Genomic DNA, 18,951 nt, shown 5'->3' on the forward strand with positions numbered 1-18,951 from the left:
TTTTTTTTTTACCTTTTTACCCATTGTATTCTCACTAGCTATTGGAATTTTTTTTGTTTCCAGATTTATTTTTGGAAGTCGAAAAAAATACCTATAGAGTAGAGAAAAGCCCATTTGAAAAATCTAACATAATTTACTTTTGCCTAATTCCTGCTAGCAGAAGACTGAAATGAGAACAAATATGCTCTTCCTCACAGCTTTATAAATTGAGGTTACAAGGAAATCAGGTCCAAAAGCCCAAATATTCAAACTAAAGCACAGGAGAAGCAGTAATAAAACAGTAAAAGATAAATATTGAGCCTAAATTTATTTCCCCAGATGCTCATTCCCTATCAGTTAAACAGATATAAAATACAAAGTTTGAGGATTATAAACCTCAACAATGTACCTAATTTCTGTTTTAGTTTCTAAATCTCTAAGAGCATAAAGTCATATTCCATAGCATCGGACTTTCCTGTTATCATCTTGGAGGTTGATATTGGAAACAGTTGGTATCCAGAAGGCCTAAGAAAGCAAGATCTACTCTGGTCAGTCTTCCTTCTGCAAGGAGGAAACAGAGAGGAAGAGGGTTCTTTTGTCTTGAAGGGTGTTCACTCCACTCTGTCCCTCTATCCCTAACGTACTAACACCTGTGCAGTATGCTCTGTTTTGGCTTCTCCTTCCTGTACCTAAGTTTCAATAGTACTTTTTAACAATAAAAATATACTGAGTTAAGAACTATTAACTGTTAAAAAAAAAAAAAAAAAAAAAAAAAAGAACTATTAACTGTTACTTTTTCTGTTCCACAGAAAAATAATAGGGACTAAAAAAATTTTTTTTAATTAAAAAAAAATAAAACCATTCAACTGGATTGGAAATTCCCAGCATGTGCTGCTAAAAGCTATTAGAATGTATTGTTAAAATAAGAGAAGGGAGATTGTATCCATGGAGATACTCTCAAAAAACCCTGAAATGCAGGGAGGGTAGTAGAAATGAGGCAAAGTCAAGGTGTGAACTCCCAGTACAAAAGTAAACACAGGAGCATGTATATATGGGCACTGGCTCCCTAGCAGCACACTCATTACATATCCTATCAGAGCAAATCTGACTCTCCAAGGTTGGGAAGTTTTGAATGAAATATTAAAACACAAGTTTCACTTTGTGTATATGATCTTTGAGCATTGCCTTTAAAAAACAGCCCAAACCCCTTAAAATTCCATTCCATTTCCTACCTTCAACTCTTTTGTTTCCTAGATGTTTCATGGAACAATAACAGAAGAGCTAACCAGTCATGAAGAATGGAGTCACTATAATGAGAACATGATAGAAGATCAAAAAGATTTTGTTTTCGTGAAGTTCAGTGGCCTGCATTTAAAATCCATGGAAAATTTGCAATCCTGTATCTCTCTCAGAGTATGCATCTTCTCAAACAATTTTATTACAGATATTCATCCACTTCAAAGTTGTATAAAATTAGTCAAACTTGATCTCCATGGAAATCAGGTAAGCAATAGACATTTTAGATTTTTGCATATAAATGAAATTGATATTCAAAAACACTTATGCTGTCTATCCCAATATATCTCCCAATTTTTATATAAAATATATAAAAAAATTTAAAATAGAATATATCTAAATACAAAATTTACAATTTAAGGGGTACATGCCTGGCTGCCTCAGTAGGTAGAGCAAGTGACTCTTGATCTTTGGGTTATGAGTTTGAGCACCACATTTGATGTGGAGAATTACTTTAAAAAATTTTTTAAGTTTAAACAAAATTCTGAGTTAGAAATATATAAACACTGTGTAATTTGGTATATATTACTTCTTAAATTAATAGTCTAGTTAAAAATGCTCTGGACTTTTAGGAGCACATGGGTGGCTCAGTTGGTTAAGCGACTATTCAGGTCATGATCCTGAAGTCCTAGGATTGAGTCCCACATTAGGTTCCCTGCTCAACGGGAAGTCTTCTTCTCCTTCCACCCTTCCTTCTCTGTGCTCTCTCTGTCTTATTCTCCCTCTCTCAAATAAACAAATAAAATCTTTAATAAATAAATAAATAAAAATGCTTTGGATTTTTTAATATTTTGATGGCATAATTGACATATAACATATTAAGTTCATCTGTACAAAATAATGATTGGTAATATATATCTATACCTATATCTATATATATGTATATATATATATATACGTAAAATATATATATATATATATGGCACATTTTCTTTATCCATTTATCTGTCAGTAGATACTGAGGCTGCTTACATGTCTTAGCTATTATAAATTATGTTGGAATGAATATGAAGGGTACATAAATCTTTTTGAGTCAGTGTATTCCTTGTCTTGAGATAAATCCTGAGAAGTAGAATTGTTGGATCATGTGGTAGTTTTATTTTTATTTTTTTGAGGAACCTCCATACTGTTTTCTACAGGGATTATACCAATTTACATTCCCATTAGCAGAGCATAAGCCTTCCCTTTTTTTTTTAGAAAGTGGGAGCCACTTTTTTTTTTTTTTAAGATTTTATTTATTTATCAGAGAGAGAGAGGGGGAGAGAGCAAGCACAGGCAGACAGAATGGCAGGCAGAGTAAGCCTTCCCTTTTCTTAACATCCTTGTTATTTCCTGTTCTTTGGACTATGGCCATTCTAGCAGGTGTGAAGGGATATCTCAGTGTGGTTTGATTTGTATTTCCCTGATGATTATTGATAGTGAGCATATCTTCATGTACCATGTTGGCCATTTGAATGTCTTAAATGTCTATTCAGTTTCACTGCCCATTTTTTAATTGGATTTTATTTTGGAATTGAGTTGTATGAGTTCTTTATATATTTTGGATATTATCCCCTTAACATATATGACTGAAATATTTTCTTCCATTCAGTAGCTTGCCTTCTCATTTTTTCACGTTGCTCTGCAGAAGCTTAGTTTATTGTATTTTTACTTGATATATTTTTGCTTTTGTGTCCTTTGCTTTTTGTGTCAAAACCAAAAATCACCACTAAGGCTATTGTGAAGGAATGTATGGCCTATGTTTTCTTTTAGGGGTTTTATAGTTTCAGGTCTTAGCTTTTATACTTTAATCCATTTTGAGGTAATTTTTGTGTATGATATAAGATAGAGGTCCAGTTTCATGACTTTTTTTTTTTTTTACATATTGCTATATTGCTGTCCAGTTTTCCTGACACCATTTATTGGAGTGACTGCCCTTGTGCTTGCTTTAGCAGCATATATACTAAAAATGGAAAGATACAGAGAAGATTAGCATGGCTGCTGTGCAAGGATGATATGCAAATTTGCCCTTTCCTCATTGTATATTCTCTTTTTTTTTTAATTAGGATTTTTTTCTTTTTTAATTTTTTAGTTTTTATAAACATATAAAATATTTTTATCCCCAGGGGTACAGGTATGTGAATCGCCAGGTTTACACACTTCACAGCACTCACCATAGACATACCCTCCCCAATGTTCATAACCCCACGCCCCTCTCCAAACCTCCTTGCCCCCAGCAACCCTCACTTTTTTTTTGTGAGATTAAGAGTGACTTATGGTTTGTCTCCCTCCCAATCCCATCTTGTTTCATTTATTCTTCTCCTACCCCCTTAACCACCTGTGTTGCATCTCCACTTGCTCATATCAGGGAGATCATATGATAGTTGTCCTTCTCCAATTGACTTATTTCGCTAAGCATGATACCCTCTAGTTCCATCCACGTCGTCGCAAGTGGCAAGATTTCATTTCTTTTGGTGGCTGCATAGTATTCCGTTGTATATATATACCACATCTTCTTTATCCATTCATCTGTTGATGGACATCTAGGTTTTTTCCATAGTTTGGCTATCATGGACATTGCTGCTATAAACATTCGGGTGCATGTGCCCCTTCAGATCACTACGTTTGTATCTTTAGGGTAAATACCTGGTGGTACAATTTCTGGGTCATAGGGTAGTTCTATTTTCAACATTTTGAGGAAACTCCATGCTGTTTTCCAGAGTGGTTGCACCAGCTTGCATTCCCACTAGCAGTGTAGGAGGGTTCCCCTTTCTCGGCATCCTCACCAGCATCTGTCATTTCCTGATTTGTTAATTTTAGCCATTCTGACTGGTGTGAGGTGATATCTCATTGTGGTTTTGATTTGTATTTCCTTGATGCTGAGTGATGTAGAGTACTTTTTCATGTGTCTATTGGCCATCTGGATGTCTTCTTTGCAGAAATGTCTGTTCATGTCTTCTGCTCATTTCTTGATTGGATTATTTGTTCTTTGGGTGTTGAGTTTGTTAAGTTCTTTATAGATTTTGGACACTAGCCCTTTATCTGATATGTCGTTTGCAAATATCTTCTCCCATTCTGTCAGTTGTCTTTTGGTTTTGTTGACTGTTTCCTTTGCTGTGCAAAAGCTTTTGATCTTGATGAAATCCCAATAGTTCATTTTTGCCCTTGATTGCCTTGCCTTTGGTGATGTACCTAGGAAGACGTTGCTGCAGCTGAGGTTGAAGAGGTTGCTGCCTGTGTTCTCCTCAAGGATTTTGATGGATTCTTCTCTCACATTGAGGTCCTTCATCCATTTTGAGTCTATTTTCATGTGTGGTATAAGGAAATGGTCCAATTTCATTTTTCTGCATGTGGCTGACCAACTTTCCCAACACCATTTATTGAAGAGGCTGTCTTTTTTCCATTGGACATTCTTTCCTGCTTTGTTGAAGATTAGTTGACCATAGAGTTGAGGGTCTATTTCTGGGCTCTCTATTCTGTTCCATTGATCTATGTGTCTGTTTTTGTGCCAGTACCATGCTGTCTTGATGATGACAGCTTTGTAATAGAGCTTGAAGTCCGGAATTGTGATGCCACCAACTTTGGCTTCTTTTTCAATATTCTTTTGGCTATTTGAGGTCTTTTCTGGTTCCATATAAATTTTAGGATTATTTGTTCCATTTCTTTGAAAAAAATGGATGGTATTTTGATAGGAATTTCATTAAAAGTGTAGATTGCTTTAGGTAGCATAGACATTTTCACAATATTTGTTCTTCCAATCCAAGAGCATGGAACATTTTTCCATTTCTTTGTATCTTCCTCAACTTCTTTCATGAGTACTTTATAGTTTTCTGAGTATAGATTCTGTGCCTCTTTGGTTAGGTTTATTCCTAGGTATCTTATTGTTTTGGGTGCAATTGTAATGGGATTGACTCCTTAATTTCTCTTTCTTCTGTCTTGTTGGTGTAGAGAAATGCAACTGATTTCTGTGCATTGATTTTATATCCTGACACTTTACTGAATTCCTGTATAAGTTCTAGCAGATTTGGAGTGGAGTCTTTTGGGTTTTCCGCATATAATATCATATCATCTGCACAGAGTGATAGTTTTATTTCTTCTTTGCCGATTTGGATGCCTTTAATTTCTTTTTGTTGTCTGATTACTGAGGCTAGGTCTTCTAGTACTATGTTGAATAGCAGTGGTGATAATGGACATGCCTGCCGTGTTCCTGACCTTAGCGGAAAAGCTCTCAGTTTTTCTCCATTGAGAATGATATTTGCGGTGGATATTTTATAGATGGCTTTGATAATATTGAGGTATGTGCCCTCTATCCCTACACTTTGAAGAGTTTGGATCAGGAAGGGATGCTGTACTTTGTCAAATACTTTTTCAGCATCTATTGAGAGTATCATATGGTTCTTGTTCTTTCTTTTATTAATGTGTTGTAACACATTGATTGATTTGCGGATGTTGAACCAACCTTGCAGCCCTGGAATAAATCCCACTTGGTCATGGTGAATAATCCTTTTAATGTACTGTTGAATCCTGTTGGCTAGTATTTTGGTGAGAATTTTCACATCTGTGTTCATCAAGGATATTGGTCTGTAATTCTCTTTTTTGATGGGATCCTTGTCTGGTTTTGGGATCAAGGTGATGCTGGCCTCATAAAATGAGTTTGGAAGTTTTCCTTCCATTTCTATTTTTTGGAACAGTTTCAGGAGAAAAGGAATTACTTCTTTAAATGTTTGGTAGAATTAATTTGGTAGAGACATATAAAGTCTCTAGGAATGCATCCATTTCTTCCAGATTTTCACATTTGTTGGTGTAGAGTTGCTCATAGTATGTTCTTATAATTGTCTGTATTTCTTTGGTGTTAGTTATGATCTCTCCTCTTTCATTCATGATTTTATTTATTTGGGTCCTTTCTTTCTTTTTTTTTTTTTTTAAAGATTTTATTTATTTATTTGACAGAGAGAGATCACAAGTAGGCAGAGAGGCAGGCAGAGAGAGAGAGGAGGAAGCAGGCTCCCTGCTGAGCAGAGAGCCCGATGCGGGACTCAATCCCAGCACCCTGAGATCATGACCTGAGCCGAAGGCAGCGGCTTAACCCACTGAGCCACCCAGGAGCCCCCTTTCTCTTTTCTTTTTGATAAGTCTGGCCTGGGGTTTATCAATCTTACTAATTTTTTCAAAGAATCAGCTCTTAGTTTCGTTGATTTGTTCTATTGTTTTTTTGGGTTCTATTTCATTGATTTTTGCTCTGATCTTTATGATTTCTCTTCTCCTGCTGGGTTTAGGGTTTCTTTCTTATTCTTTCTCCAGCTCCTTTAGGTGTAGGGTTAGGTTGTGTACCTGAGACTTTTCTTGTCCCTTGAGAAAGGCTTGTACCTCTATATATTTTTGTCTCAGGACTGCCTATGATGTGTCCCAGATTTTGAACTGTTGTGTTTTCGTTATCATTTATTACCATGAATTTTTCAATTCTTCTTTAATTTCCTGGTTGACCCATTCATTCTTTGGAAGGATGCTGTTTAGTCTCCATGTATTTCGGTTCTTTCCAAATTTCCTCTTGTGGTTGAGTTCTAGCTCCAGAGCATTGTAGTCTGAAAATATGCAGGGAATGATCCCAATCTTTTGATACTGGTTGAGACCTGATTTAGAACCCAGGATGTGATCTATTCTGGAGAATGTTCCATGTGCACTAGAGAAGAATGTGTATTCTGCTGCTTTGGGATGAAATGTTCTGAATATATCTGTGATGTCCATCTGGTCCAGTGTGTCATTTAAGGCCTTTATTTCCTTGTTGATCTTTTGCTTGGATGATCTTTCCATTTCAGTGAGGGGAGTGTTAAAGTCCCCTACTATTATTGTATTATTGTTGATGTGTTTCTTTGATTTTGTTATTAATTGGTTTAGATAGTTGGCTGCTCCCACATTAGGGGCATAGGTATTTAAAATTATTAGATCTTGTTGGACAGATCCTTTGAGTATGATATAGTGTCCTTCCTCATCTCTTATTATAGTCTTTGGCTTAAAATCGAATTGATCTGATACAAGGATTGCCACTCCTGCTTTCTTCTGATGTCCATTAGCATGGTAAATTCTTTTCCACCCCCTCAATTTAAATCTGGAGGTGTTGTTGGGTTTAAAATGAGTTTCTTGTAGGCAACATATTGATGGGTTTTGTTTTTTTATCCATTGTGTCTTTTGATTGGGGCATTTAGTCCATTAACATTCAGGGTAAGTATGAGAGATATGAATTTAGTGCCATTGTATTGCCTGTAAGGTGACTGTTACTGTATATTGTCTCTATTCCTTTCTGATCTACTACTTTTAGGCTCTCTCTTTGCTTAGAGGACCCCTTTCAAATTTCCTGTAGAGCTGGTTTGGTGTTTGCAAATTCTTTCAGTTTTTGTTTGTCTTGGAAGCTTTTAATCTTTCCTTCTATTTTCAATGATAGCCTAGCTGGATATAGTATTCTTGGCTGCATGTTTTTCCCGTTTAGTGCTCTAAATATATCATGCCATCTCTTTCTAGCCTGCCAAGTCTCTGTGGATAAGTCAGCTGCCAATCTAATATTTTTACCATATTCTGTTACAGACTACTTTTCCTGGTCTGCTTTCAGGATTTTCTCTTTGTCACTAAGACTTGTAAACTTTACTATTAGGTGATGGGGTGTGGACCTATTCTTCTTGATTTTGAGGGGGGTTCTCTGTACCTCCTGGATTTTGATGCTTGTTCCCTTTGCCATATTAGGGAAATTCTGTCCAATAATTCTCTCCAATATACCTTCTGCTCCCCTGTCTCTTTCTTCTTTTTCTGGAATCCCAATTATTCTAATGTTGTTTCGTCTTATGGTGTCACTTATCTCTCAAATTCTCCCCTTGTGGTCCAGTACCTGTTTGTCCCTCTTTTGCTCAGCTTCTTTATTCTCTGTCATTTGGTCTTCTATATCGCTAATTCTTTCTTCTGCCTCATTTATCCTAGCAGTGAGAGCCTCCATTTTTGATTGCACCTCATTAATAGGTTTTTTTTATTTCAACTTGGTTAGATTTTAGTTCTTTTATTTCTCCAGAAAGAGCTTTTATATCTTCTGAGAGGGTTTCTCTAATATCTTCCATGTCTTTTTCAAGCCCAGATAGAACCTTGAGAATCATCATTCTGAACTCTAGATCTGACATATTACCAATTTCTGTATTGATTAGGTCCCTAGCCTTCGGTACTGCCTCTTGTTCTTTTTTTGTGTGTGTGTGGTGAATTTTTCTGCATTGTAATTTTGTCCAGATAAGAGTATATGAAGGTGCAAGGAAAATACTAAAAGGGTGGCAAAGACCCCAGGAAAATATGCTTTAACCAAATCAGAAGAGATCCCAAATTGTCAGGGGAAGAAAGGGGATAAAAAGAGGTACAGAATAAATAAAGAAACAATTAAAAAAAGAAAATGAATAAAGAAAAAATATAAAAATGAAAAAACATATATATATATTAGATAAACTAGTTAAAAAACATTTAAAAAGAATAGGGTAAAAGTTAAAAAAAGTTTAGCAGAAGAAGAAAAAAAATTGAAAAAAAAATTAAATTAACTGCAAGACTAAAGAATCATGGGGAGAAAACCATGAGGTCCGTGCTTTGCTTTCTCCTCCTCTGGAATTCTGCTGTTCTCCTTGTAGGTGAACTTGGTCCTGGCTGGATTTCTTGTTGATCTTCTGGGGGAGAGGCCTGTTGTAGTGACTCTCAAGTGTCTTTGCCCCAGGCAGAATTGTACCACCCTTACCAGGGGCTGGGCTGAGTAATGAGCTCGGGTTTGCTTTCAGGAGCTTTTGTTCCCTGAATGCTTTCCATAGATTTCTGGAGGCCCGGAATGAAAATGGCCGCCTCCCAGTCTCTGGCCCAGCCGAGCCGAGAGCTCGGTGCCCCACTCCTCAGTGTGCCCTCAGAGAATAGCGCCCAATTACTCCTGTCTCCCTGGCCTCCGGCCGCCAAGCTCACCCAGCCTGCGACTGGTTCAAGGTAACCCTGAGCTGAGAGCTCACTCCTCGGCTCTGTCTCTGTAGCTGGCTTCCCCATTATAATACTTGCCAGCTCTGAGATACTCAGACAACCCTGATCCTTCTGTGACCCTGTGGGACCTGAGGCCACACTGACCCTGCATGCATTTCACCCCAGTTTAGCCTCTGGAGCAATGTCCCTCAGCTGAACAGACTTTTAAAAGTCCTGATCTTGTGCTCTGCCACTTGCTGGGAGCCAGCCTCTGCCACTTGCTGGGAGCCGGCCCCTCCCCCCGCAGTCTATCTTCCCATCACTTTGGATTCACTTCTCCGCCAGTCCTACCTTTCAGAAAGTGGTTGATTTTCTGTTTCTAGAATTGTTGTTCTTCTTCTCTTCTATCTCCCTTTGGTTTTGTAGGTGTTTGCAATCTTTAGATAAGCTATTGAGCTGATCTCCTGCTACCTGATGTAGTCTCAGCCTGCTACTTCTCCGCCATCCCGACTCCCCCTTCCTTCATTGTATATTCTTGACTCCATCATAGATCAACTAACCATCTATGCATGGGTTTATTTTTGGTCTCCGAATTCTGTTACATTGATCTTTGTGTCTTTTTTTTTTTTTTAATTTCTTTTTAGCGAACAGTAGTCGTTTTTGTACCACACCCAGTGCTCCATGCAATATGTGCCCTACTTAATACCCACCACCTGGCTCCCCCAACTTCCAAACCCCTGCCCCTTCAGAACCCTCAGGTTGTTTTTCAGAGTCCATAGTCTCTCATGGTTCACCTCCCCTTCCAATTTCCCTCAACTTCCTTCTCCTCTCCATCTCCCCATGTCCTCCATGTTATTTGTTAAGCTCCACAAATAAGTGAAACCATATGATAATTGACTCTTTCTGCTTGACTTATTTCACTCAACATAATCTCTTCCAGTCCCGTCCATGTTGATACCAAAGTTGGGTATTCATCCTTTCTGATGGAGGCATAATACTCCAGAGTGTACATGGACCACATCTTCCTTATCCATTTGTCCTTTGAAGGGCATCTTGGTTCTTCCAACAGTTTGGTGACCATGGCCATTGCCACTATAAACATTGTTGTAGAGATGGCCCTTCTCTTCACTACATCTGTATCTTTGGGCTAAATACCCAGTAGTGCAATTGCAGGGTCATAGGGAAGCTCTATTTTTAATTTCTTGAGGAATTTCCACACTGTTCTCCAAAGTGGCTGCACCAACTTGCATTCCCACCAAGAGTGTAAGAGGGTTCCTCTTTCTCCACATCCTCTCCAATACACGTTGTTTCCTGTCTTGCTAATCTTGGCCATTCTAACTAGTGTAAGGTGGTATCTCAATGTGGTTTTAATCTGAATCTCCCTGATGGCTAGTGATGATGAACATTTTTTCATGTGTCTGATAGCCATTTGTATGTCTTCATTGGAGAAGTGTCTGTTCTATTTTTATACCAATATCATACTGTTTGGATTAGTATGGGTTTGTAATATAGTTTAAAATGAGGGTGATGGTACCTCTAGCTTTATTCTCTTTCAGGATTGGTTTGGCTATTCAGGGTCTTCTGTGTTTCCTTATACACTTTAAGATTCTTTTTTCTTTTTCTGTGAAAAATGCCTTTGGAATTTAAAAGGGAATATACTGAGTACATAGATTATTTGGGATATTTTAACAGGATTATTATTTTAACAGGATTTATTCTTTCAGTCCAGAACATGGAATATCTTTCCATTTATTTGTCTCTGACTCTTTCTTTTATCCATATTTTATAGTTTTCAGTGTGCTGTTTGCAGATCTTTTCACCTCCTTGGTTAAATTCATTCTAGGTATTTTACTCTTTCTGATGCAATTTTATATAGGATTGGTGTACTTAATTTCTCTTTCTTTAGCTTATTATTAGTGTATAGATATATAGCAGATATCTGTATATTGGTTTTGTATCCTGCCACTTTACTAATTGATTTATTAGCTGAATAATTTTTTGGCAAAGTGTTTAGGATTTTCTGTATATAACATGTCATCTGCAAATGCTAACAGTTTTGTTTCTTCCTTTCTGATTTGTATGCCTTTTGTTTCTTTTCCTTGATTAATTATTCTGGCTGGAACTTTTAATATTGTGTTAAATAAAAGTGGAACAGCTTTGCCTTGTTCCTGTTCTTAGAGGAAAAGCTTTCAATTTTTACTATTGAATATGATGTTAGCTGTGGGCTTGTCATATGTGGCCTTTATTATGTTGAGGTACATTCCCTCTGAACCTACTTGTTAAGATTTTTTATCATGAATAAATGTTGAATTTTGTCAAATTCCTTTTCTCTATCAATTGAGATGATCATATGATTTTTGACTTTCATTTTTGTTAATGTGGTGTATCACATTGATTGATATGGCTCCTTAATTCTTTATGTTTAGAAAATTTTAGATTTGGCCTGCTATAAAGAAATTTTTACTGAACAAAGTATATATGCCTATTCATTTAATTATACTAATAATGATAACATATTATAGATGAAAAATGTACTGTTTTTACTCCAGTAATCATTGGATAATGAGAGATTCTTTTTTGGATTATTAATCAGCAGTTTGCCAGTTTGAAAAATATTGAATTTTAGAAGATGTTTAATGTTTTTCATTTTCCATGTAATTTATAGAAAATTAATATTTGTATTAAGATGTTATTATTAATAATATTTCAGATAAAGAGTCTACCAGATACCAAATTTTGGAGTGGATTGAAGAAACTAAAACTCCTCTATCTTCATGACAATGGGTTTGCAAAGTTAAAGAATATATGTATGCTATCTGCTTGTCCAAGTCTCATTGCCCTCACTATGTTCGATTGTCCAGTGAGCCTTAAAAAAGGATATAGACATGTTCTTGTCAACAGTATATGGCCTCTCAAAGCACTAGATCATCATGTGATTTCTGATGAAGAAATAATTCAGAACTGGCATCTTCCCGAAAGATTCAAAGCATATAACCACCGACTTTTCTTTAATTTCTGCCCTGCTTTGAAAAAGGTAGTTGGATTCATTAGAGTTTCATTTCAGTTACCTAAGTTATATGAACTAATACATACTGTATCATTTTTTAAAATTTCATAAATTAGTGAATATATTAGTAGTATTATATCTTAGAATTTATAGAAGCTTATATGCCTACTACATAAAAATTGCTGAGCATAAAATACCAAATTGTAGAGAAATATATTTTTGGTTTCTATTATGCTTTAATATAATAGCTTTATTAGATATAACTTAAATACTATAAAATTCACTCATTATATATGTATGATTTAATGATTTTAGTAAATCAATGGTGTTATGTAACCATCTCCACATTCCAGTGTTAGAAATTTCCACTACTCCAAAAGTTTCCTTCTTTCCCATGTAAAGTTAATTTCTACTCCCATCGCCAGTCATAGGTACCATTAGTCTGGTTTCTATTTCTGTGACATTGCTTTACTAAGTATTTTATATGAATCAAGTCATACAATACAAAGTCTTAACCAGCTGCCTTTATTCACTTAGTGTGATGTGTTTGAGGCTCATTTATTTTGTATCAGCAGTTAGTTACTTAGTAGTTAGTTACTTTTGATTGTGGAATAATTATCCATTATATGAATATACTGCATTTTTTTTTGTTCATTCACCAGTTGATGGATGTTTAGATTATTTTCAGTTTTTGCTATTATGAATGATGCTGTTATGAACACCTACTTAACATGTTTTTATGTAGACATATGTTTTCATTTTTCTTGGGTAGATTCTTAGGAGTGCAAATGAGGGTATGTATGGTAAGTTTACGCTTAATTTTGTATAACACCAAATTGCTTTCTAAACAGTAGAAACCAAAAATACATAAGGGTTCTAGTTTCTGTATGTCCTTTCAAACACTAGTATTTTTTGTATTTTAAGCTATTAGACATTCTAGTAAGTGTAAATTAGTATTTTATTTTGATTTTTATTTTTATTTCCCTAAGGAATAATGGTGGTAAGCACTTTTCATCTACTTATCAATTATACATACTTTTATCAAATGCCTATGCAATATTTTTGCTCATTTTGAAAGTGGGTTGTTTGTCTTATTGTGTTGTAAGAATAGATTCATGGATATACATCCTTTATCAGATATATGTATTACAAATATATTTTTTTCTCAGCCTCTAGCTCATCTTTTTATTTTCTTGATGGTCTCTTAGAGCAGAAAAATTTTGAGTTTTAAGACACCTAAGGTTATGAATTTTTTTCTTTTATGGATTATGCTTTTGGTATTGTATCTAAGAACTCTGCCTAAGGTCAAAAATTGTTTCTGTGTTTTTTTCCTAGAAGTTTAATAATTTTAGCTGAAACTTAGTGTTTCATTTTGAATGAATTTTTATGTATGGTGTGAATTAAGGGTGTAATTTCTTTCTTTTTTTTTTTTTTTTTTTTGCATGTATTCAATTTGTTGAAAAGATTATTCTTTCCCAGGTGAACTATCTGGATATCTTTGTCTGAAATCAATTGGCCATAAAATGGAAGGTTAATTTCTGGACTCTCAATTATATTCTAATGGTCTATATATTTATCCTTATTCCAGTAGCACACAGTTTGATTATTGTAGATAGCTTTGTAGTTAAGTTTTGAAATAGGGAAGTATGCGTCCTCCAACTTTGCTCTTCTTTTTCAATATTGCTTTGGCTATTCAGGGTCCCTTGCATTTACAAATGAATTTTAGGATCAGCTTGTCAATTTCTACAATGATTCCTGGTGGGATAGTGATAAAAGATTCCATTGAATTTATATATCATTTTGTGGAGATTGCCATCTTTACAATAGTGAGTATTTTCATTCTTGAATGTGAACTGTCTCTCAATTTATTTAGATATTCTTTAATTTTCTCAGCATTGTTTTATAGTTTTCATTGTGCAAGTTTTTTTTTTTAAAGATTTTATTTATTTATTTGACAGAGAGAGATCACAAGTAGACAGAGAGGCAGGCAGAGAGAGAGAGAGAGAGAGAGAGAGAGAGAGGGAAGCAGGCTCCCTGCTGAGCAGAGAGCCCGATGCGGGACTCGATCCCAGGACCCTGAGATCATGACCTGAGCTGAAGGCAGCGGCTTAACCCACTGAGCCACCCAGGCGCCCTCATTGTGCAAGTTTTACAGTTGTCTTGTCAAAATTTATTTCTATGTATTTTATTCATTTTGATTTTGTGATGGAATTATTTTCTCAAATTCATTTTTGGGTTGTTTGTTACTAATATATAGAAATACAATTGATATTTTAATTTAATCTTATATTCTTCCACCTTGCTATTTTCATTTTTTTATTTCTTGAAGATTGTGTTGATTAAAAGTTTTGTTTTTTAAATAGATAGCAGATCTCTAATTTTTTTTTTTCAGGTTTTCTATATTTGAGAGATTCCATTGGGAAGTAGTTTCTTTTTTTCAATTCTTTAAAGGACAATTTGGAATATTAATGGAAGTGGATAAAAATAGTAAATTCTTGGGGCACCTGGGTGGCTCAGTGGGTTAAGCCTCTGCTTTGGCTTGGATCATGGTCCCAGGGTCCTGGGATGGAGCTCCGCATCAGGCTCTCTGCTCAGCGGGAGCCTGTTTCCCCCTCTCTCTGCCTGCCTCTCTGCCTGCTTATGATTTCTCGCTCTGTCAAATAAATAAATAAAATATTTTAAAACATATTAAACTCTTAATTAATTTGGTGACATGGCATATTGAAATCATCATTATATGTTGATATTTTTTAATGCTGAAAGAACTGATGGGAAACCATATCTAGTTGTAGATTACAAAATGCTTGAATGGATAGATAAAAAATATTTTTAAAATGATTCATTGCATGAGTATTAGGGTAGATAGATCATGTAAGAGTTTAAAAGAGATGAGTTCCACAGATGTTAGAAAAGTAAAACTACATAGGAAGTAAAAAAGTATATTGCAGAACATATTTATAATCTGTTCTAAATATATCTAAATCTGTATCTGTCTCTCTATGCATTGACAATTGATAAAGAATGGAAAATCAGCTGAACAGTGATCACATTTGAAAGGGTGTGTAAACAATGAACAGTGATTATGCATGGAGATTAGGAAGTTAGAAAACTTTATAACTGCATATAATTATTTACAAAAAGTTATGAATATATTAATGATTTTGAAATAATAGTTAAAAATTTTAGAGAAATTAAAAAGTGAATCCAGTATTTAATTCTGGGTATCTTAACCCAGGCCCTAAAAGAAGAATTTCATTTATGTGTTCTAGTTGGGTTTTATGATATAATCGAAGGTAGGAACATACCTGACTTTTTGTTTAACATGACTTTTTTTAAGGACAATCAAAATGACTGATGTTCATTTAAGCAATTAATAGGAAATTAGTGGGGATATGAAAAGAACCTTGGATGACATATTAAGGAGTTTAGACTTCTTAATGAATGCAATGAAGATCTATTGTAGTTATTTGAGGAGGAAATTAGAGTGGTTCTACCATAACTGGTGCTCTAGGAATAAATGTTATTGACAAAGTTTTTTAAAGGAAATTAATTCAGTATTTCGCTAGCAGGTTAATGGAGGTTAGGAGACAGATGAGAGCAGAGAGATGATTTACTGTAGGCCAGAAATTATGTGATTAGAGTTGATATAGACAGACAGTATTGGCAAAGAAGAAAGAAGATAGACAGTATAGAGGACAGACACTCAGTAAAAGTCATTGTGGTAGGCACTTTATATATTTTATTCCTTCATTCCTTTACCAAATATGTATTGATCACTTAATATGTGAGCGAGATTATTCTGGACTCCGTGGTAAATAATACCAACAAAGGTTCTTCTCTCTTAAAGTTCAGTGGGGAGGCACAGAAAGTAAACATGTAAGCAGAAATAACAAAACAAAATAAAACCAGCATAGAATGTCAGATCGTGTTAATTTCTAAAGAAAAGAAAATAAAGTAGTAACATAGGACAAAAGGGATGAAGGCTTGGGCTAGATAGGGAAGGACTTTCTGAAGAATACTATTCATCATATTCTTTGGTGTGGAAAGATATTATTTCACAGAAACGAATGAAATATAGTAAGGTTTAAAATTTTACCCGATGTCAGATATATATATAGTCAGTCAAGAAGCTGGGATTTTTTAAAAAAAATTTTTATTTATTTTATTTGACAGAGATCACAAGTAGGCAGAGAAGGTAGGCAGAGAGAGAGAGAAAGGAGGAAGCAGGCTCCCTGCCAAGCAGAGAGCCTGATGCTGAGCTGATCCCAGGATCCTGACCTGAGCCGAAGGCAGAGGCTTTAACCCACTGAGCCACTCAGGTGCCCCAAGAAATTGGGATTTTAAATCTTTCTTGGTTTCACAGTCTTGCAATCAACATTGTATATCAAAAAACAGACAGTGCAACTATTTGACAGGATTTTTTTAACTGATCAAATATGAATAATATGAATATGAATAAGAAAAAAATAGTAAGTGAGAAAATATTCTTTTTGTATTTTGAATTTGGGTAACTGGGACAAAAAGTAACTTAGAAATGGCAGCATTTGAAGGGTTGTAGTAGAAAGTTAAGATTGGTCATGTTTATTTGAGACAGGATGTTGATAGAGAGATACCAACCAGGCATTGGAAATGTAGAACTAAAATTCAGACGTAATGTTCTAGGTATAATATGTAAATTCAGTAGTCATTGGTCTGAGAGCATGCTTGAAGCCAAAGCACCAGAAGAAAATTTAGGAATCAGTATGAGAGCTAAGGACACAGGCTTAGGGCAGTTTCATTTTATGGATACAAAACAGTGGGACCAATGATGATAACAGGGAATTAATTTTAGGAGGTAGGAGGAAAAACAGAGAGATGGCTTATTATCACTTATTTTAAGGGAAATGAATGATTGAAAAAAATGAAGGATGTTTTTAAAGGTCAAGAAAAATTATCATGGAAACAAAAGTATTTTGAAAATTTCTGTTGAAGGGGTTTTTGCATCTTTGGAATTACACTAACTTTCAGGAATGGATACAGAATTGTAATGGGTTAATACATAATTACCAAGTATAGAAGCTTTTATGAGAAAATTTTGGACTGAGGAAAGGTAATGCCTTAGCTGCCAGAAATAGTCTTAATGGGAAATATTTTTAAAAAGTGAGATGGTCCTACTTTAGTATATATGTAAGCTGAAGGAAATAAATTTTAATTTAAAAAATAAGATTAGGGGCTCCTGGGTGGCTCAGTGGGTTAAAGCCTCTGCCTTCGGCTAGGTCATCATCCCAGGGTCCTGGGATCGAGCCCCGCGTCGGGCTCTCTGCTCCGCAGGGAGCCTGCTTCCTCCCCTCTCTCTCTCTGCTGCCTCTCTGCCTACTTGTGATCTCTCTCTCTCTCTGTCAAATAAATAAAATCTTTTTAAAAAAAAAGATAAGATTAAAAATGTCAGAAATAGAATGATTGACGGAAAAAACCATTGTATAAAAAACATGAATGGAATGCATCACAGACGGAGTAAGCCTTAAAGAGCTATAGGTATACCTAATTATGGCAGAATTTTATGGTAGAGATTTAAAGAAATCTGTTTGAGTAACAGTTTTTTAGTTTACTGATAAATTTTTACTCATTATTTCTGCTATAAGCAATATTATTTTGGTTATTCTTTACTTACTGAAAGGTTTAATTTAGAACAATAAACTTGAATAAATGACTATCTATGAGAATATAAACTTATTTAGTAATTTTTGAAATATATATTTCAGAACTTTTTTTTTACACTTACTATTGAGTACAAGAATACTGTGAAAGCTGGGGCAGAGGAATTAAAGTGGCGGAGTAGTAGGGGAACCCTGGCTTGCCTCATCTCTTGGTCCCCAATGAGATTAACATCAAATCATTTGAATAACTAGGAAATTGATTTGAGAATTAAGAAAACAATATGCACAATTGGAAGGAGAGAATGTGGCAGAAAGGAGATTCCGCCATGTGAATTGGGGGAGAGAAAAGCCAGGTGTTGCAGGGAGGAGGGAGCCCTTTTCATGGATAGAAGTCAGGGAGAGAGGGAGAATAAGTGGCCTGTAGGGTTCACGCAAGATGCTGTCATGGGGATCCCCTAGGCTGCACTGAGAGAGAATGTTCCCCTTCCTAGAGTGTATGTGGAAAAGGGCATAATGCCTTTGCATGGACTAAGGATCCTCTGGGCCCCACTGAGCGGCGGTTCAGCAGCTGGGGACAGATGCACATGTAGAGAGCAGATGAACTGGTTGAACCTTTTGGCTGTGTGCGCATGCCTGGGTGCCCAGAGCCTGTGTTGAAGCACCGCCCCATTTGTTGAAGAGACTTTTTGTTGTTGTTGTTGTTGTTGTTGTTTCCCCATTGGATGTTCTTTCCTGCTTTGTTGAAGATTAGCTGACCATACAGTTATGGGTCCATTACTGGATTTTCTATTCTGTTGATCAATGTGTCTGTTTTTGTGCCAGTACCATACTGTCTTGATCACCATAACTTTGTAATATAACTTGAAGTCCAGAATTGTTATGTCTCCAGCTTTGCCTTTCTTTTTCCAGGTTGCTTTGGCTATTTGGGGTCTTTTGTGATTCCATTTAAACTTTAGGATTGTTTGTTCTAGCTCTGTGAAAGATGTGTTGGTATTTTGATAAGGATTTCAGGATATGTGTGGATTACTTTGGTAGTATAGACATTTTAAAATTATTTGTTCTTCCAATCTATTAGCATGGAATGTTTTTCCATTT

General features: G+C 35.5%; 1 protein-coding gene and 1 non-coding gene across 4 annotated transcripts in view; both read left to right on the plus strand.

Moving 5' to 3' along the window:
• Positions 1–18,951, plus strand: part of LRRIQ3 (leucine rich repeats and IQ motif containing 3) — a 225,671-nt gene that overhangs the window by 29,594 nt on the left and 177,126 nt on the right. For 2 of the 3 annotated variants that reach the window (XM_032301743.1, XM_032301744.1), the window contains exons 2-3: positions 1,234–1,482; positions 11,924–12,247. In XM_032301743.1, the coding sequence (XP_032157634.1) occupies positions 1,234–1,482; positions 11,924–12,247 (573 nt within the window). The remainder of the gene's footprint in view (positions 1–1,233; positions 1,483–11,923; positions 12,248–18,951) is intronic. The other variant, XM_032301745.1, reaches the window with a different exon arrangement.
• LOC116568341 lies at positions 3,198–3,300 on the plus strand. Its single transcript, XR_004276562.1, has one exon. It is a non-coding gene; the product is annotated as a U6 spliceosomal RNA (small nuclear RNA).

Source organism: Mustela erminea, chromosome 10 (assembly GCF_009829155.1).
Source record: "Mustela erminea isolate mMusErm1 chromosome 10, mMusErm1.Pri, whole genome shotgun sequence".
NCBI lineage: Eukaryota > Metazoa > Chordata > Mammalia > Carnivora > Mustelidae > Mustela > Mustela erminea.